Below are 26,536 nucleotides of genomic sequence, written 5' to 3'. Positions count from 1 at the left end.
GCAAGCATAAATAATCTAAAGGATGGCATTCAGCAAATTGATGCAGAAAATTCAAGTGGCTTGCTCAAAGCCACTGAATGAATTATAGAACAAAATAAATTCTGAGCACTTTCAAATTCTCCCAAGCTTGTCTGACTGTGGTCTTGAATGACACAGTTACAACCACATCTAAGTAGACACAAAACCTCCCCTTCCCTCTACAACACTGAGGATTTTACTGCAGAATATCAGTTTTCTGTTCTTCAACCAATCAAGTGCCTCTTAAAAAGTGGCAATGGCAAAGGGGAATGGAAGACAAGGACTAGGGTAAGCGGGAGGAGGGGCAGAGGAAGGGACAAGGAAGAAAAATATACTCCAGCAGACATGCACAGGGCCTTCTTGGCTTGCTTTTGGGCACTGTTCCCAAGCCTAAACGCTAGAAAAAAGCTCTCAGCTCTGATTCAGACTCCTCCAGGTTTCTCACCTCCAGGGTCATGGTCAGGGCCTAGAGGTAAGTGAGGAAGGCTTACTCCCAACAAGCCGAGTTGGAACTCTGAATGGTTTTACATTAAAACTTAGTTGTATAAAATGACTAAGTTGCAAGCTTGTGATTTCTATCCTTTTAAATGTTCTTTGAAAATATGACTGGTTGAGAAAAATAAATGCCCTCCAAATTTTACATAATTTCAGAGTTCGTACTTTAGCATAAGAAGCCCTTGGTCCATGGAATTATCATTACTGAATGTTAGAAATATTACGCACCCAACAGACTTCCCTGTCAGCTGAAGAACAAAAGACTGCAGTATTTCTTCAAAGGGAAAGTATGAGTTCCAAACAAGGGTTTTATAAACAAATCTCTCAAACACTACCCTATCACAAGATAGACCAATGTGTTTCTATCATAATTCCCTCATATATTACAAAGTAATTGAATATTTTTAAGTCCCTTGTATGCTATCAGGTGTCATCCTTGTGTGACAACGAAAGAGGGCAGAACTACTAAATTACTATCCCAAAAGTATAAAACTAGTTCCAGAGAAGTATTCTAATCTAAGCATCTCTGTATCTTCAGAAAAGGGACTTGCATTATGTTTAATGAATGATAATTAGCCTATTAATAAGTGACAGAAGCATAATATTAAAAAATAAGTTACTTCATTTATTTATAACTTATTATAGATTTACAAAGAATAAAAGTTATACTACAGAATAATTTTATGTTAATTTCTTTTCTCATTTTATACCACATTGACTTTTGCTGAATTCAATTGGAACAATTTAGGGTCGATATATACTCAATTGAGGAACAGACATGTCATATATCTATTTATAAGTGCTTTAAAACCAAAACTACAGATATAAATACTTACTTATCAAAGCTATCACTATTTTTGATGAAGCTCTCCAGTTTTTCCTTGGCATATTCCACCACATCTGAATGAAGCTCAATCCCATGATTTATTCCAAAAGGACCTGCAATCGTAGCAGCATTTTTATTTTAAAAATAAATAATAAGTCATTACAGAGCTCAATTTCTGCTCACTTATCACAGGAACATTTAAAGAGGGCTTGAAATATGTGAATATCTGCTAGCCACATGGAAATATCAGAATTTATACTGTCTTAATTAAAAAACAAAATAATGCTTATCTGTCAAGACAATACTGACAAACAGTCAGATACTATATGAAGTTTTAAGTTCATCATTGGTTAAAAATTTAGTAATTCTAAAATCTCAAAACCATGGGCTATTAGATACTATAAACATATCTCACAGGATCCCACCACTACCCAGTGACTGCTAAGTTCAAGGGCCAAGACCACATTCTATGTCTTCTGGAGCTCCCATTGTCTAGTACAGTGGTCGGCAAACCGCGGCTCGCGAGCCACATGCGGCTCTTTGGCCCCTTGAGTGTGGCTCTTCCACAAAATACCACAGCCTGGGCGAGTCTATTTTGAAGAAGTGGCGTTAGAAGTTTAAGTTTAAAAAATTTGGCTCTCAAAAGAAATTTCAATTGTTGTACTGTTGATATTTGGCTCTGTTGACTAACGAGTTTGCCGACCACTGGGCTAGCAGAATGTGGCCACCAGTCAACTTTTTACAGAGCAGATTTTACTCTCTGTTCCCTACTTCGCACTTCTCACTTGGTATACCTTTTTAAGTAAAGCCAAGGATGAGTAACATTCCAGGAATTAGAAAAGTGGGAGAGCTTTCTCAGCCGCTGAAGATTTTGGGATGGCTCCCTTCCCTACCTGGTTACCAGCTTACTGACAATATGACTTAACTGGATTCACATTTCATAGGCTACTGTTACTGCGCATGCTGCCTGCTCCACAATCCACAGGTCCATCTAGTTACACTAGCTATTTTCGAATTTCTGAAATTGAGCCAACCAGGTTTTCTACTCTACATTTGTTATATTAGTTTAGAGATTGGTCTCCTAGGAGAAAGTGTATAGCTTGTGTTTGTGTATGTGCTATTTATTTTTTCTATCTTATATAGATGTGTGTATTGTACCTTATATCTATCATAGGAACTACGTAACTGGATGTGCACCCTACTGACTGTCATTAAAAATACAATATATATTGAAATGTTAAAATAACAACAAAAATCAGTCACCAATTATCATGCTTGAATGTTTACAAGGCACTTAAAAATGGTTTGTGATCTAGAAACTACCTAAACTATAAAAATTAAACCAAAATGTTCATAAGCTATCTTAAAACCAAAATCAGATAAAGATAATGCTTTAACCTACTATATTCCTATCATATTGCACTTGATTATTTAAAAAAAACAAAAACTGATTCTGCCTGGCCAGCGTGACTCACTAGTTGAGCATCAACCCATGAACCAGGTCAGGGTTTGAGTCCTGGTCAGGGCGCATAGCTGGGTTTCAGGGTCCATCCACAGTAGGGGGTGTGCAGGAGGCAACCGATCAATGATTCTCTCTCACTATTGATATTTCTATCTCTCTCTCCCTCTCCCTTTCTCTCTGAAATCAATAAAAAAAAAATTTTTTTTAAAAAGCGCGAGTCAAAGAGAAAAAAGGTGAAAGATTTTAAAATAAACAACATAAAATAATTCTAATAGAAAGGTACAAGCTGTCAATAGAAAACAATGAAATAGTATCCAAAAGAAGTGTTAACACTTTCTAACATTATCTAACAGATGAAGCATAAACTTGACTTTGTATTCAAAAAATTCCAATATTATTCTGTATTTGTCAATGTGAGATATTTTTCTATGAAATATTTAAAAAAATAAAACTTGTAATAGGTGACCACTATCTTTAATGGCTAAATACTAAAGATAAAATAGAAACATTACAGAAGTCAAAGTTTATTAAGACAAATATACTTATTAGAAAAATTGAGGTATCTTATATGTTAGAAATGATTTTTAAGGCTGGCAATAGCCCGTTTATTAAGAGCAATAACAAATATAATAAAATACCAATATAATAAAATCTAGTGACTTTTTCTTTTATAGTGGTTGGATCTAATCTAACTCATTTACCACCTACCAGTTAGTCAATAATCAAAGCTTAAACATAAAGGTCAATAATTATTAGGTATAGGTATGAAGTGTCCATTTACATTTCTTATTTACATCTATGTTGACCCCATACAACACACAATGCCCCGGTTTCCCCCTACTTCAAGTACCCCGAAAGGCTGTATGAGTGTGATGTGCATGGCAGACGTCTTCGTGAGGAAGGCCAAAGAAATCTGAGAGCTTTGTTCGACATTGGAATGCAGTCCTCAGTACCTTCAGAATTGTCAAGCTAATTTACAGAACATAGCTACAAGCAAAAAGTACTCATAACACGAAACTAGCAGAGCTCGAAAGATGAACTAATTCAAGATCCACCACTGCAACGGAGGACTCAAATCTGAACACTGTGGGTGGTGAGAAAGTGAATTTAAGGGCAGATGTCTAGTGTCCAACCTTGGTTCCGCCTCTTAACAGTTGCATAATCTGAGATCAGTCACTTGGCATTTGAAGTCTTTCCGACAGTATAAAATGGGCCCCTAGGAAAGCACGTAAATTATGTCAAAGTGCTTCATATACTATACAGTACAAGATGGGTACACATCGTTAGGACTTCACATGTGTGCCCTTCTCCTTGTATACAGAACTGGTGAGTTGTGGAAGCAAAACCATAACCTATATATGGTTCTCAACCCTGATTTCATATTAGAGCTAGAGGCCGGTGCACAAATTCGTGCACGGGTGGGGCGCCTCAGCCTGGCCAGCGAGCAGGGACGATCAGGGCCTGTCTCGCCCAGTTCCAATTGGGCTGATCGGGGCCGGGGAATGAGGCCGATAGGGGCTGGCCAGCTGGGGGAAGGGACCACGGGAGGTTGGCTGTGGGAATGCACTGACCACCAGGGGGCAGCTCCTGTGTTGAGCATCTGCCCCCTGGTGGTCAGTGCTCATCATAGCAACCAGTTGACCAGTCATTCGGTCATAATGATTGCTTAGGCTTTTATACTAGTATATAGATATAAGTGCTATTTTTATTACACTTGAATCTTAGAAATGATTACACAAAATCTGAAAGTGTTAAAGAGTCAGAGATGGACTCAAACCCCTATGTAAACTAAATGTCTAAAATGTTGAAATATCATCCTAGCCAGTTTGGCTCAGTGGATAGAGCGTTGGCCTGTGGACCAAAGGGTCCTGGGTTCGATTCTGGTCAAGGGCACACACCTTGGTTGCAAGCTCCTCCCCACCCGGGGCCCTGGTCAGGGCTCGTGCAGGATGCAACCAATTGATGTGTTTCTCTCACATTGATGTTTCTCTCTCTCTTGTCTTTCCCTCTCTCTTCCATTCTCCCTAAAAATCAATGAAAAAAATATCCTCGGGTGAGGATTAACAAAAAAATAAAACAAAAATGTTGAAATATCAATGAAAGACCATAATTGTATGATACCATTTATAAGAAATGTACAGAAACTTGGCAAATCTATGGAGACAGAAAGTAAATGAGTGTTTGTCAGGGGCTGGGGGAGGGATAGGGAGTGGATGCAACTGGAAATTGGGGGTCTTCTTTGGGGCAATGGAAGGGTTCTCAAATTGGATTATAGCAATGCTTGCGCAACTCTGCAAATTTACTAAAGCTCACTGAATTGAGTGGGGCTAAAATGAAAGCAAAAACATGAGTATGTGAGGTCTCTCCCTGAGATAAAGAGAAAGAGTGGAGAGACCAACCATGATGGCAACATACAGCTTAACTAGTTAGCTGGTTTGGACAATACAGCAGTTGTTGGTATTTACATATGTTGGCAATAAGTTTCCTGTTAAGCACACAAGCTTATTAAGTGTTTCACCTTTAGGACTAGTATTATAGTGCTGAGGCAGTGAAATACATAGTGTTGGAAAGATTCAGGCAGTCTCTCCATACTCATTCCTAATAACTTGGCAACTAGGGAAGAGATTAAGAAAGTCATTAAACTGGATGAACCTTGATATTATAGTGAATCCCTAAGCAAAAAAGATCAGAATAGAGAAGCAGCATACCTACCCGAATCAGAAAGATTATCAGAATAACTTGCCATCACAGTTCTGATATTTAACTCAACTCTGGGAAGCAGAGGACTTGGCAAGCTTCTTTTCTTGTACCCTATTTTTCAATGGGGTTCCCTAAGGTATCATAAGATAGTACTGAGAGAATCAATTAAATACAAGAATCTTTGTGAAATTCCTAGTTCTAGGCAGACCTTTGTAAATATATATATATTTTATTGATTTTTTACAGAGAGAAAAGGAGAGGGATAGTCAGAAACATCGATGAGAGAGAAACATCGATCAGCTGCCTCCTGCACACTCCCCACTGGGTATGTGCCCACAACCAAGGTATATGCCTTTGACTGGAATCGAACCTGGGACCCTTGAGTCCACAGGCCAACGCTCCATCCACTGAGCCAAACCAGCTAGGGCTAGGCAGACTCTTAATGAGAAGAGAGTGGAAGCAAGAAGAATTTATCTTCGATTTGAAACTCAACAAGCTGTCAAAATGAGATGATCCATTCTCTAGGTCTGGGGAAATAATGAATTTATGAATAACTGCTTTAAACGAACTTTAATCACAAGAAATTTCCTTAAGATAAACCTTACTTTCCCACACTGAAAAACAAAAGCTCTCTAAGATGATAAGCCAACCTTTACAGGTGTGTTTCTGGAGTGCTAATGGAAATTCCTCAAGGAGTATCGTTCTTATCTGTATTATCAAAGCACAGACGCCCTGCTCTCCCTTCCTCAGCGCACCTGTCATCCGCATCTTGTGACTGGGAGAGAAGCATGGCTGAGAGCCATGGTGTTACAGTTACTTAATAAGGAGAGAACTTCTGTTAATAAGGTCACTGTGAAGCAGCACAGCCACATCTGATTCACCATACTCAGATAATTACGGGAAGCATACAGCATCCTTTTTTGGGTCTAGTTCTAAGTGATTTTTATGGGTGAATCCTCCCTTCCTTGACTTAAATGCTCTCAAAATATAAACCAAAAAAGGGAGATGGTTTAAAAAAAAAAAAAACTTCCTCAGAAGTTGGATAGATCTAATATTTATTAGCTGGAATCATAGTTTTACAGACTCTATTCTTTCTTCCTTTCCTTCTTTAAAATGTTTTTATTTTATCTTTCTTGCAAAATAAGTTATTTTCCATCAAAAGGAGAGGAACTATATCTTGGCCTTAACTGTGCAGGATCACACACAGTAAGTCTTAGATTATCTAGTAACCATAGTCATACATGTAACTAAAGCCTCTTGACTCCCTGGAGACTTGTAACAGGAGGAAAACATCTAGTGCATTGTGGCTCATTTACACATGGGTCTATTTCCCCACACTGGTCTCTGGTATGGATTAAAAGACATTCAAGATACAATGAAGTTTGAGGTTACCCTACAAATGCATCTGGCCACAGGTATCTAATCTCTTGGGAGACTGGGACTAAGAAATGGAGTTTAAGAGAGCCACCTCACTGCTAGCAGAGTTACTAATTCCTCCCCATCCTCACCAGCCAGGCCTTTGGCTAGACCAGTGGTCGGCAAACTCATTAGTCAACAGAGCCAAATATCAACAGTACAATAATTGAAATTTCTTTTGAAAGCCAAATTTTTTAACCTTAAACTTCTTCTAACGCCACTTCTTCAAAATAGACTCGCCCAGGCCGTGGTATTTTGTGGAAGAGCCACACTCAAGGGGCCAAAGAGCCGCATTTAGCTCTCGAGCCGCAGTTTGCCGACCATGGGGCTAGACTGACCTCCTTCAGCAGGAACCAGTCGACAGGGTTGGAGAAGTGGAAGACAGGATAACAGGTGATCTGAGGCTGGCAAGACATGGTATGAGGCCTGGACTCCAGCCTAAAGTTGCCAGAGCTGGACAAGAAATGCACTGATTCAAAGGTAACTTCTGAAAAGAAACCTACCTGCTTTCCCCACTAACTTGCTTTGATTTGGAGACTGTCTCAAAGCCTAGAGGTTCCTTTGTCAAAGAGGCACTAGTGATACAAGTGATAGATGTCTGGGTTCCAACCTGCAGAGAAACTCCTGTCTCAGGGCAGCTGGAAAACCAAATGTACATGTAAGCTGCTAAATTTCTTTCTTGGTAAAACTTAATTATTTGCTACATTTTTGAGGAATTATTATTTATCAAAAGCTCAATTGTGGGAGGAAAATGCTCTATTTTTTTTTAATTAAATAGATTGCAGGTTCCATGATTAAGAAACGAAAGAGCGAGCCAGTGTGTAGGAAAGGAAAATTTCAGGACTAAGAATGCCTTAAATGTCATATGTGACCACATAATTATTTGCTCAAACTGGGATACATTGGGAAAGAAAAGAACATTATTGATGATGATGCTAGGACCACAGGGATCAACAAGGACTGTCCCAGCATACTGGGACCTAGTTACCCTAGCAGGGGTGGGGAAACTTTTTTCCGCCAAGGGCCATTTGAATATTTATAACATCACTAGAGGCCCGATGCACGAAGATTCGTGCAAGAATGGGCCTTCCTTCCCCTCACTGCCGGCACCACCTTCGCTCTGGCCCAGAGCCGCCTTTCTGCCTTCCCACGCTGCCAAGAGGCCCGGAGCTGCTGGGGCGATGCGGAACACAAGCGTCCCACCCCGGCCCGCCCCTGGCCTCTTGGGGCCTGCGTATGCAAATTAACCTGCCAGCTTTGTTGGGTTAATTTGCATACTCACTCCTGATTGGCTGGTGGGTGTCACGAAAGTATGGTCAATTTGCATGTTTCTCTTTTATTAGTGTAGATTATTCATGGGCCATACAAAATTTTCAACTTAAAATTAGCCTGCTATATTTGGTCAAACACTTAATTATCTCACCCCTGATGCCTTGGCAGGGCCAGACCAAATGATTTCGAGGGCCTTACAGGGCCCATGGGCCAGGTGTTCCCTACCCCTGCTACAATGTAATCAGAGATTCTCTATTTAAAATCTTTCAATGATTCCCCATCACTTTAGAGCAAATTTTAAACCAGTCTTATCCCTATTACTTGGGCATACAATATACCTCAACTACAGCACATGTCCCATTGGATGGAAGTGCTGGTTTTGTCTCTCCTCCCCACCCCCGCCCCCCACCCCAGCCCCGAGTCTATGAATTCAAGGGCAAGAGGCTATGTTATGGGCCTTCATGCTCCACCTAATTCTTGCCACACAGCAGCACTCGGTAAACACTAGGTGGCTTAGTAAAATTCATGGTTGTTCATTCTCCATCCAACATCATAATGTCCTTACAGATTTTCTTCTAGCCACGCGTTTTCCACCACATTCCATATTTTCCATCTGTCACTTCCTAGCTATGTGACTTTAGGCAAGATATTTAACTTCTGTGCTTCAGTTTAACTCTCCTATACACATGGAAATCAATGCCTAGCCCTCGTAGTAAGCACCCGATAAACTTCTCCCAGACAGAGCCATCTGTCCCTTTTGATCACTGCTGTATACTCACACCAGAAATAACACCTGGCAGCACAGGCAATTACTTAAGGCATGCTGAAACCTTAAGGACATGTACTTCTCTCTTGTGCGGTGTATTTCCAATCCTTTGCTCTGCCAGCCAGTGCCACATCCTCTGTATCCCACATACTCCTGTATCTTTAACAAAAACCTGGCACCATGCCCTTAAAAATGATAACTATCAAACTCGATGCCTGCCGTCAGAACACTTTACCTGAAATAAATTACATTATACTCCTCAGTCTCCTGACTACCAACGGTTCAGTTTTAAGTACAGACAATGACCGGGGGTTGGAAAACAATTCCAAGAGCTCTTGAAGTCGAGGACTAAATGCAGAAGCTAACTATTAGAGTCAAGGCTGAGACTAAGAAAAGATTACTATTACTTTGTGCTTCCATTGAAGGAAGATAGCTACTTGGAGTATAAACATTCAAACATATACTGTACACAAACAAAGTTACAAACCCTGAAAATCACAAACAGTAATACAAACTTAGCTTACTTTTTAAAAAAGAATTTTACAAAAATAAATTACCTAAAATTAAGCCCACCATTGTACTTAAATATCCGGTTCCACTTCCCAGGTTAAGAAAAGACAATCCTGGTTGAAGTTTCAATGCTTCCATAACTTCAGAATAAATGCAAGGTGCTGACAAGTGTATGTTCCCATGCTTCCAGGCTAAGTCTTTGTAAGCATTGTCTCTGTAGCCTTCCAAATAGTAATCTCCGCGATCAATTGCTCTGAAGGCTTGCTCCACTCTTTCAGTGCGGATATACTGAGCTTCTTTTAAGTTATCAATTAAGTCATCGTTATCTTCCCCAGCACTCACCGCTCCTCCCATGATAGTATTCAAATCAAATCATAAATTTTAAAATGTAATAAAATTAGCAGAAATGGCTTCAAATAATGTGCAGTACAGTTTGTTTTCCTCTTATTATTGCACTTGACTTCCAAAAATAAATTAATCCTGAAAGGGAATAAAAATAAACAGGTTTAAATTAATGCTCAAAAGGAAAGTAAGTCCAGTTTATTAAATATGTAATTATTATAACTAACTACCATTTCTCAAGGACATATTCTATTCCAGGTATAGTGTAAAGCTCCTTAAATACATTCATGTACTTATTCTTACAACATCTACAAATGGTAGTTTAAGTATGACCTCATCTGAACAGATGGGAAGTTTGGAACACAGCAAAGTTAAGTCACCTCACACTATGAGACCCAATATGGTAGCCACCAGTCACATGTGGCTACCTAGACCTAAATTAATTAAAGTTAAATGCAATTTAAATTCAGTCAGTCATACTAACCACATTTGAAGTGCTTAATAGCTACATGTGGCCAGTAGCTGCCATACTAGACAGTGCTGCTCTATATGGGAGACACTGCTGGGCACAGTCCCAGGTCTTTCAGACTCCAGAAACCACGCTTTTACTCACCACCCCTGCGGCCTCCTTTAGAGGACTGTGAGTCTAGTCTAATATGCATGGATTACTTGATTAATTTAAAATCCTAAACTTAAAAATCTGCTAACAATTCCCAAATGTACCACATAAATTAATAATGACAACACAAAGAATATAGTTCCCAAACACTACTTACAAACTGTATAAACAAAAATAGACCCACATTTTTAAAGTGTGTGTATAAAAAAGTGTTTTGTCTGGTAAATGTTGTCATGATAAATAAGACAAGAAATTTTATTAACAACCTTAATAGTTTAAGCATTAAAACATACATTTTATATACACGCACGCACACACACACACACACACACACACACACAAAGAACTTTAATAAGTCAAACTCAGTTGAATGAAACATAACTGCATCTTGATGAAATAAAACCGTCAATACATATTACTGAATATACAATTTAAGTTTCACTCAATTATAGTTAATAACTAAATTCATATATCAATTTCTGAATTAATAACTCAGGAGAGAGGGGAGTGAGAAATGAAATACCCATGGCCAAAAACAAGAGTCATGTCAGCCAGCTCTGGCAAAGCCAACCCTGACTCTCGACTTGAGAGAAGAAAAGTAATCGGGTCTCGAACTTCATCAGGATCCTCAGACCCCTGGTACCAGGTGCTCCAACCCTCCTGGGGCGGCCTCCTTACCAGGCCTGCCCATGTCTGTCTGCGTCCTCCTTTCTCTTTTCTTATGATCTCCTTCAACTTTCTGAGTACAGGAAATACTGTGAATTCGCATCACATTCCTATTTAACTTATTCTAACTCACACAAACTTGGCTGACTTCAATGCCCCTCATAATCAAAGAAAGAACTCATTTTAAAAGCACAAGGGCTCACAGCACCCTTCTCCCCCATGAGTGTTATTTCGTGGCATACCGTGCAACGGGAGGTGCCAATCTGCGGTTCCTTCAAGGGGTCCTTTTGTAACTCAAGCATATCAACTCACTGGGTGCAATTCTGGTAGTTAAGGATTTTTTTTTTTTTTTTTAAAGACAGGGCCTCTAAGCATTAACTTTTTCATCTGGTACTCAGAGAATGAATGTCTCCCCAAGATGAAAGAAAGCGGCTACAATAGATTGATTCCTGTCCGTCTCCAGTGTGGCACATGCCTGAGGATTTTATAAGGATTTCATAATTCTGACTACCCACAAACATTAAACAAATGGCTCTACTGGAAATAATTTTAACTAGTTTTCTTTTCTTTTTTTTTTTTTAATCCTCCCGCTGGGATATGATTTTACTAGTTTTCTTTTCTTTTTTTTTTTTTTAATCCTCCCGCTGGGATATGATTCTAGAAAGAGATGAAGGGCGAGGGAGGGAGGAAGAGAGAGAAGCATTGATGTGAGAAACATCGATTGACTGCTTCTGCACACGCCCCAACCGAGGGTTAACCCTACAACCTGGGCTCGTGCCCTGACCCCGGGAATCGAACCCTCGACTCTTTGGGACATGGGATGATGCTCCGACCAATTGAGCCATACTGGCCAGGGCCATAATTTATTAGTTTGAAAAAGTATCCCCCTTATTTGGTTCTAGGGCTGAAGAATGACCCGATCTTTCTCAGGTTCTACTGAATTCCTGAACTCTAATCTATCCAAAATTATCACAGCAAAACAAAAAACACTGACTTTAAAACAATACAGAGGCTCACACTCTTGGTGAGAAAGGCAGGAGGAAGAATCAAGCAAACAAGAACTACTACCATCTGCTGACAGATATTGTATTAAGCCTATAAGGAAGAAACTCACATGCCCATTTTCAAGTGAGAAACCATCTGTAAAGGTATGGAGTGCTACGCTACAATGCATGTGACCATTGCTACAGGAGCCAGGGAAACCCAAAATAGAAACTGAATCCAGGAATCAAGGAAAGCTTCCTTAAAGGCATGATTCCTGTAATACTTTTAAAGGATTAACAAAATGATGGGTTGAGAGAGCAACTGGTATTTAAAGCAAGAAAGCAGATGGTATTTTTGAGAAATTATAAGCATTTGGGTACTATTCAGCACCTTAAGAACTTTCTCCGATAGGCCAGTATTGTTTTGTTGTTTTTTTGTTTTTTTGGGGGGGAGGGCTGGACCCTTTCTAGAGTCTGATTATATTATATCCCCTCTCTCTATTAAAAGATAAACAAATCAGAAGTTTTGCATATAATTTCAGAACGATCCTGAGTTCTTAGAGATCCATGAGTCTACTCTAATTTAAGAACATCTACTATGGGCAACAGAGCGTGGTCAGTCACAGATATTAACGAAGGAGGGAATTACATTTCCACTGCAGAAAGTGCAGTGTAATCTGGGTTTCAGACCGATTACAACAGACCTGAGACCAGGTACTCGGAGCGCTGGGGAAGAAAATCACCTTGTCAACAAGGAGCAGTGCCAAACTGTGAAACCAGTTCTCCTGGACTTCTTTCTCGCTAGCCTCGTAGGAAAGACAAACAGATCTGAACAGAAAGCTGTAAGGATATGCAGGAGGGAGGCGGTTGGTCAGGAAAGGCTTCCTGGAATAGGAGGTACAATCAGCTACAATGCATGTTTCTTTAACACAGATTTGCTCACATATTTAGTATATAGGGTAATGTGGTGGAGATAATGAGGAACTTGTGGTGGCTTACAATACATGTTCATGTGTTGGAAGTGATAGGAAAGTACAAGCTTCCACTATTAAAGAGATACCTTAGCCTGGAAATTATGTATGTATGTATAGATAGATAAATGATAGATATGGCAGTTAGATGCTAGTACAGTACAAGTGATCTGGAGAAGCTGTAAATGCAGATGGAAAAAAAAAAAGAGCTAAGACATTTTCCCTGAATTAAAACAGACTAATAAAGGCTATATCCAGGTTCAGATTTTAAAATTTTGGTGAAAATGATACCCATAGGCAAACTATTCCAGGGCCTAAATCTCATATAAGAAAGATGAGCCCTAGGGTTTAAGGCTGTGTATGAGAGCAAATCCCAGGAAAGATTTAGCTGTGCTAAAAGTTTCATTAAGATTGCCTCTGTTTGCCGAAACCGGTTTGGGTCAGTGGATAGAGCGTCGGCCTGCGGACTCAAGGGTCCCAGGTTCGATTCTGGTCGGGGGCATGTACCTTGGTTGCGGGCGCATCCCCAGTGGGGGGTGTGCAGGAGGCAGCTGATCGATGTTTCTCTCTCATCGATGTTTCTAACTCTCTATTCCCTCTCTCTTCCTCTCTGTGAAAAATCAATAAAATATATTTAAAAAAAAAAGATTGCCTCTGTTTTAGCTGCTAAACTGGTTACACATGGTTACACACTTGCACAGGTTTTGAGAGTAAGTCCTAAGGCTATTTTCCTCACAAGCCCTAATGTTTTGCAATACATTAGTTGTTTTCAGATGTTACAGTAGAAAAACCCAGTCCTTGACCTCTTTTATTTTAGGAGGCCTCAGGGACCCTAGGCCACATCTGGAGAACAGTTAGCATAAATAATCACAAAATAGGATGAGTAGAGCCATGGTAGAATTGTATAAGGCTATTAAGGGGTACCTAGCCCAAACATGTGGGAGGTGGGAGTGGGAATGAAAGGACTGAAAGACTTTTCTGGAGAAAATGAAGCCTTGGTAAGCACAGAAGGAAGTGTTCAAGGACGTAGAAAGACATGGAGGCAAGAGGAAATATGCCCATTCAAGACACTACAAATAGGACTGCAGAGGTGAAGCACAGAGACAGAAAGCAGTGGTTGCGAGGCTGGAAGAAGGAAGCAGAGGAGCCAGGTAAGCTCACGGCCTCATACACACTGAACTTGGACTTCCTCCTGCAGACAACAGGAGCCAGGGAAGGCTTTTGGAGAACGAGAGGCATACTGTATGACTAATCTTAAAATAAGATGTTAACAAAAATGAAAACTGAAAAACAAAGGGAATATAATTATAATACACTAGAGGCCTAATGCACAAAGATTCGTGCAAGAATGGGCCTTCCTTCCCCTGGCTGCCGGCACCACCTTCACTCCAGCCGGAGCCGCTTTTCCGCCTTCCCACGCTGCCCGGAGACCCGGAGTGGCTGGGGTGGTGGGAATGCCTGCGTCGTTGCAAGCATCCCACCCCAGCCACTCGGCACCTATGTATGCAAATTAACCCGCCAGCTTTGTTGGGTTAATTTACGTACTCACTCCTGATTGGCTGGTGGGCGTTGTGAAGGTACGGTCAATTTGCATCTTTCTCTTTTATTAGTGTAGATTATTTAATCTGGGATTGGAGGCGTTTACATAGTCATAATCCTGAAAAATCAATTGTTGTACATTCAAATGGCCATTTAACCACTCTGGGAGGAAAAGAGAGGAGGACCCTGGCCTGGTGGCTCCTTTGGTTGGAGCTTCCTCGAGTACATATGATCCATGCTTCTCACTGATATGGATGTATCTCTCTCTTTCCCTCCTTCCTTCCCTCCCTCCCTCCCTATCTAAAACCAGTTTTTACAAACATATCCTCAGGTGAGGATAAAAAATAAAATAGAGGAAAGGTAAATAAAGGGAATGGGAGTTAACACCTCATCTATGATAACAGAAAGTAAATGCTATCTAAAATTAATGGAAAAAAAAAACACACAGAAGCATCTTAGTTAGCAATGTGGAGGTAACTTCTCTATGAAATAGCTTCATTTTGTTATATGTTGTCATACTTTGTCTTCAAAGCTTGACTTTCTAAACTGTGTACCTCTATTATTTGGATAAAACATACAAGTAAAGGTAAAAATAAAGGGAATACACACACACACACACACACACACACACAAGGCCCAGTGCACAAAATTTGTGCACAGGGGTTGGGGGGGTGTCCCTCAGCCCAGCCTCCACCCTCTACAACCTGGGACCCCTTAAGGGCAGTCGGACATCCCTCTCACAATCCAGGACTGCTGGCTCCCAACTGCTTGCCTGCCTGATTGCCCCTAACCGCTTCTGCCTGCCAGCCTGATCACCCCCTAACCACTCCCCTCCCTGCCAGTCTGATCGACATCTAACTGCTCCCCTGCCAGTCTGATCGACGTCTAACTGCTCCCCTGCCAGCCCGATTGCCCCTAACTGCCCTCCCCTGCTGGCCTGGTCATCCCTAACTGCCCTCCCCTGCCAGCCTGGTCCCCCCCCCCAACTGCTCTCCCCTGTAGGCCTGGTCCCCTCCAACTGCCCTCCCATGCAGGCCTGGTTCCCCCCCCCCAACTGCCCTCTTGTGCAGGCCTGGTCCCTCCAACTGCCCTCCCCTGCAGGCCTTGTCCCCCACAACTGCCCTCCCCTGCGGGCCTGGTCCCCCCCAACTGCCCTCCTCTGCCGGCCTGGTCACCCCTAACTGCCCTCCCTTGCACGCCTGGTCCCTCCCAACTGCCCTCCCCTGCTGGCCTGATCGCCTACAACTGCCCACCCCTGCCGGCCCTCTTGTGGTGGCCCTCTTGTGTCCACATGGGGGCGGCCATCTTGTGTGTTGAAGTGATGGTCAATTTGCATATTACTCTTTTATTAGATAGGATGTGTATGTGTATGTGTATGTGTATGTGTATGTGTATATGCATACATACACACCAGAAGAAGTACAATAAAGACACATGAAGAATAATTTCCTAAGGAATAAAAGTATATTTAGTAACAAATAAAACAGTCTATAGTAGAAAAATCAAGAAACAAGAGATAATTTATACTATGAAGCTTCAAAGATATGTCATTTTACCATACATTATTCCTAAAAATTATATAGAAAATAAATTATAAATTAATTACATTTTCATAATATTCACTAGTTTGATTATTAAAGTAGTATGTACATGTGCAAGAAATTTGGAAATCAAGTAAAATAAATAAAAATTATTCATAATCCTGACATTCAAAGCCATTGTTAACTTTCTAAGCATGTACTAGTATGTGCCTGTTTGTTTTCTTCTTTCACAATATGGGTATTATCTATAATAATAAAAGCGTAATATGCTAATTAGACCAGATGTCCTTCCAGACGAAGCCAGTGGCCGGAGGGAAACCCGGGTTATGGGTGCCCCAGGGAAGCCGGTGCTGGCAGCCAGGGGAAGGAAGGCCTACTCTTGCATAAATTTCGTGTATCGGGCCTCTAGTACTATATATATTATTTCAGACTTTCACTTATATGCATTTCTTCATGCCATCAAAAATCCTTCCAAAATCCAGAGGTATGATATCCTACCACAGGGGCACACCAGGATAGTGTAACCAGTCCCCTGATGCTATACAAAGGGAGTTTGAATTGATATATAATCAATGTACACGAGGAGTTTGCAAGTTAAAATCTAGAGTGAATACTTTGACAATTCAACAATCGTGAAAATGATTTCATTTTCTATGAAACTAAAGCAAGCAATTATTTTAAAAACCATCATAGCATTAGGTCATGGGAGTGTTTGCCATTTGTGAATTCTGCGATAATGCTATCGCAATTACAGAAAAGTACCAAAAACAAGCCAAGAGACCAAGGTCTAGCCTTGCTCCCACTGATAACGTTGCAGTATGGCCCTGGGCAATTCTCCTGACTGTCATTTCCAACCCTGTGAAATGAAGAGGCTAAATTCTGATTCCATGGGTTCCCCGTGGCTCTGATTTCCCTCTTATTTCAGCATCAAACTCACATTTGAATACAGCTGAGTTTGTTATCTAGGAAGAGCCTTGTTGGCATTTCTGTTATTTCTGCCAATTTTTTTTTCTGCCACACTGCTGCCATTTTCTCTAACAGAAAAGAAAAAATGTGTTAGGGGTTTTAAGTCCTGCATTAAGCAATAAAAGCAAAATAAATAATCTGAGGAAAATAAGAAAAAGGTAAAGCCAGAACAAGAAAAAGGGTCAGGATAGAATAAAGGACAAAAGCTTAAGCAGATACTAGTATGTCTGAGAAGGAAGTTGTCATATTTACTTATAGAACACAATTTCATGGCTTGGCATTTTCTCTCTTGTATGTGTGTTTGGAATGGAGTGACAAACAAAAGGCGTATTCACATAAGCTCACTTGAAATGATGTGAAGTGTTCCAAAAATTGCGTGCTATTCTCTGAAAATCAGATGTGTGGATTTAGTGTATTTGTTTTAGGGAAGAACTACCAAAGGCCCAGTTCAATCTGACACTGTCTTTCCAGCAGCTTCGGGAGTTTTGTGGAAGGTTGAAGACAAGTCAAAGGAGGTGGGAAGCAAACAGATGGCAGACAGATGTCCCAGAGGAGAACAGAGTAAATGCTGACTTACTTGCCTTCCCTCCTAGCAACCAGTGGCAAGCAGCCACCTGCTCCTTGCTGCTCCTTTCTCCTTAAAGGTGAGGACAAAGCTCGCCCAGCTTTGGGGGAAAGACTAGTGGCACCCAGGAGAACGCACTGTGTGAGGGCATGGCCACAGGGTCTTTCTTCCTCATCCTTCAACAACCTGTCATGGGAGCCAGGGAGAACCAGGCTGCACTGGATGCAAAGGCAACTAAGAGGGGAACATTTTTCCTCGATGAGACAAACAGATAGGGTGAAATATAAATACAGGTGACATGTGAACAACCCAGGGGTGAAGGGGGCTGACCCCACCCCACTGGCTCCCACAGTCAAAAATCCACATATAACTTTTGACTTCCCCCCAGATTAACTACCGATAGTTTACTGTTGACCAGACGCCTTACCAATAATAATCAACACATATTTTGTATCTATATGTATTACATACAGTATTCTTATAAGGTAAGCCTGAGAAAAGTGTTATTAAATAATCACAAGGAAGAGAAAGTACACTGACAATACTGTATGTATTTACAAAAAGAAAACCACAGCACACCACATATAAGTGGACCATTCACTTCAAACCTGTTTTGTTCAAGTGTCATCTATATAGAGTAACGAAAGAAAAGGAAAGAATGGGCTAAGCTAAGGTTCACTACTCACATGCCAAAAGCTGCCAAGACTGACCTCCAGTCAAGATGGCAGCGTAGGTAAGAAGAGTATCCGACTCCTCCCAACACATCAGAATTACAGCTAAACTACAGAACCACCATCATGCAGAGCGGCCTGAAATCTAGTTGAACAGAAGTCCTACAACTAGAAGCTACATGGAGACTGGTAGGAGGGACAGAAATGTTGACCAGGCTGATCGCACACCATGTGGTGGATTAAAAACTCAAAAGGGTTATCTCAGCTGTGGAGATCCCCCCTGAGGAGCATGGGGTCCCAGCCCCACACCAGGTCCCCCAGACCAGGGTTCCAGTGTCAGGAAGAGAAGTCCCATAACTTCTGGCGGTAAAAACGAGGGGGACTGAGGAAGGAGGAGGCAGAGGAGCTGCGGGAGCCCCAGGCAGTTTGTCTTAAAGGGTCCATGCATGAACTTACTCAGACACTCCAGTGCTCAGGCAGCAGCCTGAAAGGCATCAGAGACAGACAGGGATAACTGAATTGTCCAGCATCAGGGCGGGAGCTGGAGAGCAGCCTTCTCCAAGACAGAAGTGTTGGCAGAGACTGTTGTTCCTTTGATGAGCCTTTCCCCCACAGAGCTGGCAGGCGGGTGCCATATCTGAGACTCCATCAACCTGACTCATACTGTCTGTCCTGCAGCACCCAACTTTCAGGCCTACCAAGCTGTTTTCAGTGTCTTTTTTGTGCAAAGGGTGTGTCTTGGCTCACGCTTCAGATTTTCCTAAAATCTCTCAAACACAGAGCATCTGGCCTCAGTGTGCCCCATGCCTCTCACTACATGGCCCCAGGCCTGGCACTAGTGGCAGCCTGCCTTGGTTCACAGCTTGGCCTCTCCTGGGCACTTCCACGCCTGCCAGCACACGTAGTAGCCATCTGCAGACCACTTTGTAGCTTATGCCAGGGGGCCCAGGGAAGAACAAAGTCTGCTACGGATCTTGGCCTGCACCTCCTGGGAGACCCCAGAGCCAGCAGACCCAGTGAACAACTTCAAACCATGTCAAACCACCACCCAACCACCCCCACAAGCGACACCCTCAAAGGGTGGACTCAGTGGGCACCAGAGTCCCGGTGAAGTAAGTCCTTGCCTCAAGCACCCAGGTTGGGTGATTAGGGAGGACACCTACTACATTAGGACACTCTACCAAGCCTTGGCGATGTAGCAGTTCTACCTAATACACAGAAACAAGCACAGGGAGACTGCCAAAATGTGAAGACAAAGAAACATGTCACAACTGAAAGAACAGAACAAAACTCCAAAAAAAGAACTAAACAAAATAGAGACAAGCAATCTACTAGATGCAAACAAAGTTCAAAATACTGGTTACAAAAATGTTAAATGAACTTAAGTGAGAACTGCAACAGCATAAAAAAGGACATGGAACGCATAAAAGAGAACCAGTCAGAAATGAAGGATACACTAACTGAAATGAAGACTGCATTACAGGGAATAAACAGTAGAGTAGATAAAGCTGAGAATCAAATCAGTGACTTGGAATGTAAGGAAGCAAAAACCACCCAATCAGACAGTAAAAAGAAACAGGACTCCAAAAAAATGAGGATGGACAACTTCAAGCTTGCCAACATTTTCATCATGGAGGTGCTGGAAGAAGAGAGAGAGCAAGAAATTGAAAAGCTATTTGAGAAAATGACAGAAAACTTCCCTAACTTGGTGAAGGAAATAGACATGTAAGTCTAGGAAGTGCAGAGAGTCCCAACAAGATGAACCAAAGAGACCCATCCTATATAATAAAGAGGTAATATGCAAATTGACCATCACTCCAACACACAAGATGGCCACCTCCATGTGGTCAAAGATGGCCGCCACAAGATGGCCAGCAGGGGAGGGCAGTTGTGGGTGACCAGACCAGCAGGGGAGGGAAGTAGGGAAGGACCAGGCCTGCAGGGGAGGGAAGTAGGGAGGGACCAGGCCTGCAGGGGAGGGCAATTGTGGGGGACCAGGCCAGCAGGGGAGAGCAGTTAGGGGTGACCAGGCTGGCAGGGAAGGGCAGTTAGGGGCAACCAGGCCTGTAAGGGATGGCAGTTGGGGCAACCAGGCCAGCAGGGGAGGGCAGTTAGGGGCAATCAAGCCAGCAGGGGAATGGTTAGGGGGTGATCAGGCTGGCAGGCAGAAGCAGTTAGGGGCAATAAGGCAGGCAGGCAGGTGAGCAGTTGGGAGCCAGCAGTCCTGGATTGTGACAGGGATGTCCCAGATTGGAGAGGGTGCAGGCTGGGCTGAGGGACACACACACAACACACACCCCGTGCATGAATTTCATGCACTGGGTCTCTAGTCATAAATAAAATGCAAAAAGTTAAAGACAAAGAGAGAATCTTAAAAGCAGCAAGAGAAAAGCAGTTAGTTACCTACAAGGGAGCTCATATAAGATTGTCAGCTGATTTCTCAACAGAAATTTTGCAGGCCAGACGGAGTGGCAAAAAATATTCCAAGTGATGAAAAGCAAGAACCTACAACCAAGATTACTCTACCCAGCAAAGCTATCACTTAGAATTGAAGGTCAGATAAAGAGCTAAAGGACAAGAAAAGGCTGAAGGAGTTTATCACCACCAAACCAATATTACATGAAATGTTAAAGGGTCTTAAGAAGAAGAAAGATAAAAAAGAGTACCTGGCCGGTATTGCTCAGTGGTGGAGTGTCAACCTATGAACCAGGAGGTCAAGGGTCATTTCCTGATCAGGGTACATGCCCACGTTTTAGGCTTGACTCCCAAGAGGGGTGTGAGGGAGGCAGCCAGTCAATGATCCTCTCTCATCATTGATGTTTCTATCTCTCTCCCCCTCACCCTTCCTCTCTGAAATCAATAAAAATATATTAAGAAAATATGAACAGAAAAATGGCAATAAATACATATCTATCAATAATTGAATCTAAAAAAATAAGCTGCATAAAACAAAATACCTAGTTATATTATCAGTCTTAATTATTCAAAGTGTTTTAATATCAACTCATATAATTTCATAATTACCCTGGTATTTACACAAGACAGTTGGTATTTCCTGCTCCATACAAATGAAGAAAAAAGACTGAGAAAGAGTAAATTACTTGTTCTAGATTTCTCATATAACACAGAGCTATTGTAAACTTATTCACAGATCTTATGTCATGCACTATAGCTAATAACCGCATTAAACATGAACTGTTATCAGAAGATCATCATAATAATGCTATAAGCTCTAAAGTGCTAGGAGGCTTTCCTTAAGTTTACAAGATTAATTTGTCACTAGTGCTTCCTTGAGTCAATAAATCCCATTTGGAGAAAACAGTCCAAATTGAATAACCAAAATGTCTGTGAAAGCTTTTTAAATTATAGCTTAGCACCTCCCTCCAGGCCGCATTTAACCTCTGCACGATAGGCCCGGCAAGGATCAGGACACAGGCACACTGAGGAGAGAATTTCAATGGATAGCTTCAGTTCACATAGACAGCCTTTGTTCAAGGAAACTAGTCTCTTAAATGGTTAGTGTATTTTTGTCTAAAAATTACTTTGAATTTGGCTAAAATGAATTCATAGAACTAAAGGTCTTTAATAACATAAGGAATTATTTCATGTTAACTAGATTGCTCTTCAAATTATAGTCAAACTGTGTAAGTAAAATTACCTTTACTAACAGGACATATTTTTTTTATTGTTGCTAATCCTCACCGGAGGCTATTTTTCCCATTGATTTTTAGAGAGTGGAAGGGAAGGAGGAGGGAAAGAGAGAGAAACATCCATGTGAGAGAGATACATTGACTGGTTGCCTCCCACATTTGCCCCACTGGGCTAGGGATTGAACCTGCAACCCAGGTAAATTTTTGGTCAGAAGTCAACAGGATTTATATCAATAGAAATATAATTTTACTTTACTCATTAGCTATCCTTAGAAGGATCATTTGTAAAAAGAATATTAGTCTGTATAAGCAACCAAAAGTGAATCAAAGGTGTTCAGAAATGAGTCATTGGAAATAAACCAGTGTAAAAAATATCTAAACTATGTGGATCTACGCAACATATATGGTACCAGCATAAAAAGAAATGACATATCAAATATCTAAAAACTATTTTTTGATGCCTATCAAAAAACACTCAAATCCCACTTATAGGCAGACTGACTGAAAAATGACTAAGAAAAGATATATTCTACTAAAAAATGCACAACTTGGTAAACCTGAAATGACTTTGCTAGGAGTAACCGGATAGACGAGGTACAGAGCCTAAGTAGCTGTTACACTTTAAACAATAATACTCTTATTCACAGCACCTAGTCTGAAGGAATCAGAGAGCATTCACTATCTACCCCGGCATCCCATCATCACCTCTTCCTTATCCCATAGAATTCTGACTTTTAACATCCTTAACATACATTTTTGTTCATGTATAAAAGTATGAAAGGATTCACATCACACAGTTAAAAAACCATTACCCAAACAACCTAAGAGGAATAGATGTGGATGGGGAAGGTTTGCTGAAGGAAGAATTTGCTTAGCTTTATTTATTTGTTGTTGTTTTAAAATTATTTTTTATTGATTTTAGAGAGAGGAAGGGAAGGGGGAGAGTGTGGGAGAGAGAGGCAGAAAGGCAGAGAGAGAGAAAGAGGGAGAGGGAGGGGAGAGACAGAGAGAGAGAAACATTGATGTTGAGACACATTGACAGGTTCGTCCTGTGGAGAAATCAAACCCACCCCTTTTGGTGTATGGGAGGATGCTGCAACCAACTGAGCCACATCAGCCAACCAACTGAGCCACATCAGCCAGAGCTATTTCATAGTTTTAATAATATCTTTGAACATACAATATTACAAAAATAACCACAGGAAATATATTACATCGTAGGCCATGGCATTTCCTTCTAGATACATAGGGATCTTAGTTTATCCCCTGAACAGGTTTCCTATGTTAAGTATACTAATATAGGACATAGTCCCAGGGACCAGTTTCCAGATAGCTAGTATCCTTTCTAAGCACAGAACTTCTAAACACATGCAGGTCTGACCCTTGCCCAGAGCAGACAACAGGTCACATGAGATACTACCAACCACAGGGCCATCCCCCTACTCTTCCAATTCAACTGCCAACTAGGATTCTAGCATCTTCCATTATAATCATGCATTTAGCATTCAAAAAAAAAAAAAAACCACCCAAATGTCTCCTCCATCACATCACCAAGATATACAACATTCCCAATTCCTAACAGCAAGGATTATATTTTTATTTAATAAAGCAAGAATTATTAAGTGGCTAAACTATAATAGAACATAGGATGCAAAAATAGATATAATAGAAATATATAATTGTAGCCTCTGGGTGGTAACTATTAACTTTGATAGATTCAAATAAGTCCAAAATTTCACATGGATCTTTTTTTAAAATGTTTTTTATTGATTTTATAGAGGGAGGGAGTGGGATAGAGAGAGAGAAACATGGATGAGAGATAAACATCATCGATTGGCTACTGTGTGTATACCCTATTGAACCCACAACCTGGGCATGTGCCCTGACCCGGGATGGAACCAGTAACCTCTTGGTTCATGGGTCAAGGCTCAACCACTGGGCCACACCGGCTGAGCCACATGAATCTTTAGGAAGCAGACTTACATATTATTTGTGTGCGAGCATTTTAGCTGACCATATTGTTGGAGCTTCCTGATATTGCTAAAAGGAATAAAATGACACTGCAGTATAGGCAGTTTTATTCTTTCATATCCACATAAGCACAGAACTGTGAGAGCAGAGCTTATAAGAGTATTGTCACTGAAGTGTTAATTATTCCAACTCAACCCCCATCAGGACTCAGCTAATACAGCAATTAGCTTATTTTTCAGTATGTCAAAGTTCAAAGATCTATAATGTTTAAATTCTCATATCCTGTGGCATTCATCCACACATTTGACTCTACTGATGACCCATTCTTTGAAGAACCATCCTCTCCTTATGTGTATTTTGACAGCCAATTCTGACTTTTCTCCCCTGTATTTCAGCTTCTCTTTCACCTTAACCAATGTCTCCCTAAAAAGAGAACTATCAAGAAACAAGTCCTTTATGAACTATCACAATAGCTGTTAAAACATCACTTGGATTTTAAACTCTAGATCATACCTGATGCTTCTTTTGGCTACTCATGATTATATGTCCCCAAAAGGATTTTGAGGCTAAAGTGGAAAATAAACGTTTTATTTCTTCCCATCAGCCTTAAAATCTCTTATTAAGTATATTCTTAAAATATACTTACACAGCATTGGTTTCCTCGCCCTCCAATAGCCAAGTCAATAAATCTTAAAATATTCTAAAGACACCTCTCTGGTGCTGAAACATTTTTGTGTCCCACAAATATAAAACCCACTCAGATCCAGTGTTAAGCTTTCCAGATATGCCATTTAGATGTGAATCCAATTACCATCCTTAGCAATTGCCAAGAATAAAAACTCAATTATTTCCCTATATGTGGATTTTTTTCTCAAGTACATATTAACACTGATCATACTTTATTAAACTTCGGTATTTGCCATATATCTTTAAACTACACAGTTGTCACACCTGCTGGAAAACTGGAACAATAAACCATAATACTATGACACATCCTCTATTGTCTGTCATGATGCATTTTAAGTCATTATTTGTAGGGCCCTCTTTGTTTTCTTTACATCGGAGTAGTTCACCCTTTACCAAGAGTGCAAGTGGGTCCATAAAAATAATGCTAAATGCAATGAGATTTTCCACACTGGCTGAGATTAGCTCAGCCAGTGTGGCCCAGTGGTTGAGCCTTGACCCATGAACCAAGAGGTTACTGGTTCGATCCCTGGTCAGGGCACATGCCCAGGTTGTGGGCTCAGTAGGGGGTATGCACAAGGTAGTCAATCGATGATGTTTAGTAAGGAACAAAAGTACCTGTATGAGGTACAATTTACTATCACATCCAAATTTGCCAGGGCATCAAGCAAAGTGACTAAAAGTAACACAATCTGCCTTCGTCTCGGTTAATGGCATCAGCTCAAGGATTTAGTATTTTAAAAATGCACCACCAGAAACTTCACCTAAAAAGATAATTTGAATTTCACACTATCCTTTGGATTATTTTTTTCAATGAGTATTATTACTAGCATATTCATGTGTCCATTTTGTAAGGAACATTTACGACCAAAAAAAAGAGAAGGAAACTTTGTAAGGTACTCTTCATGAATGGGAAGCAGCTTGGCAGAAGGGAGAATATAGGTTCTTGGATGAAGTATGCCTAAGCCTAATGCAGCCACCACCACTGAAAAGGCAATGGAAGCTTGAGCAGTTGAATCTCTCAGAGCCTGTTTTTTTAATCTAATGTGGAGAATACCGCCTATGCTTTTGTGGAAAATACATATAAAGGAAGAACGTATTACCAGCAACAATAACTAAAATGTCATGGATATTTTTGGTTCCTTTTAAAAACAGTTCCCCAAATAACCAAATGCTACACAAATGAGCCTAAGAGTTCAGGCTTGAACCAGACAGTTCTTTGTGATCATCTTCCTCAGTTCTATGTTCTCTCTGAAGGCTAGCACCAAGATGAACACAGTACATGTTTAATAAACACGCAAGTCAGAGATTACATCAAGCAAGTCTCCGGCTCTTTTGCACGGAGAAATACAAAATGTAATGGAGTTCCTAGCTTTCTATGTAATAGTAAGCAGCGTCCTTATCATCCTTCCATTTACGGCTTACTCCCTAGTAACAAAATATTTAATCCCTGGCTGTTTCTGGAGTTTTCTGTTTTGTTTTAACCTGCCTGAAATACACACTTCTGAGCCACTGGCCTTCCACCTTACCTCTTCTTCACACAGGATCCAGTTCATGTTGAAGGAATGAAATATGTTTTCAACTGACTAGGAGAAACTTAAATTTACTTTGGAAAAAAAACACAAAAAAAAAACAAGGTAAACTATTTTACTAACCTGCCTGAGGAAGTCATCCAAGCCTCATGTAAACTACCATCAAGCTCTGTGGAAACCTACTCCTCAACTTGCCTTAATATGTAAATATCCCCCATCTGGCCTTAGACATTCTGAAAGTGGAACCACATTACGAGTCAAAATATTGGTTTACAGTTTCTTCTTTAAAATAAAAACTTTAAAGATTAGGAAAAAAAATTGGAGACTCAGCAATTAAAAAAACACAGCTATACAACTTGTAAAAAAAATGA

General features: G+C 40.8%; 1 protein-coding gene across 2 annotated transcripts in view; it reads right to left on the bottom strand.

Moving 5' to 3' along the window:
* PCMTD1 (protein-L-isoaspartate (D-aspartate) O-methyltransferase domain containing 1) overlaps positions 1-26,536 on the bottom strand; it is a 44,869-nt gene that overhangs the window by 16,980 nt on the left and 1,353 nt on the right. Inside the window, exons 2-3 of one of the 2 annotated variants that reach the window (XM_079796634.1) lie at positions 9,513-9,945; positions 1,350-1,452 (exon numbers count right to left, since the gene is read on the bottom strand). In XM_079796634.1, coding sequence (XP_079652760.1) covers positions 1,350-1,452; positions 9,513-9,819 — 410 coding nt within the window. In that variant the 5' untranslated portion in view covers positions 9,820-9,945. The remainder of the gene's footprint in view (positions 1-1,349; positions 1,453-9,512; positions 9,946-26,536) is intronic. The other variant, XM_079796635.1, reaches the window with a different exon arrangement.

Source organism: Cnephaeus nilssonii (assembly GCF_951640355.1).
Source record: "Cnephaeus nilssonii genome assembly, chromosome: 18".
NCBI classification, from domain to species: domain Eukaryota; kingdom Metazoa; phylum Chordata; class Mammalia; order Chiroptera; family Vespertilionidae; genus Cnephaeus; species Cnephaeus nilssonii.
Note: the sequence above shows the minus strand (reverse complement) of the source record. Positions and strands in the feature narration are given on the sequence as shown.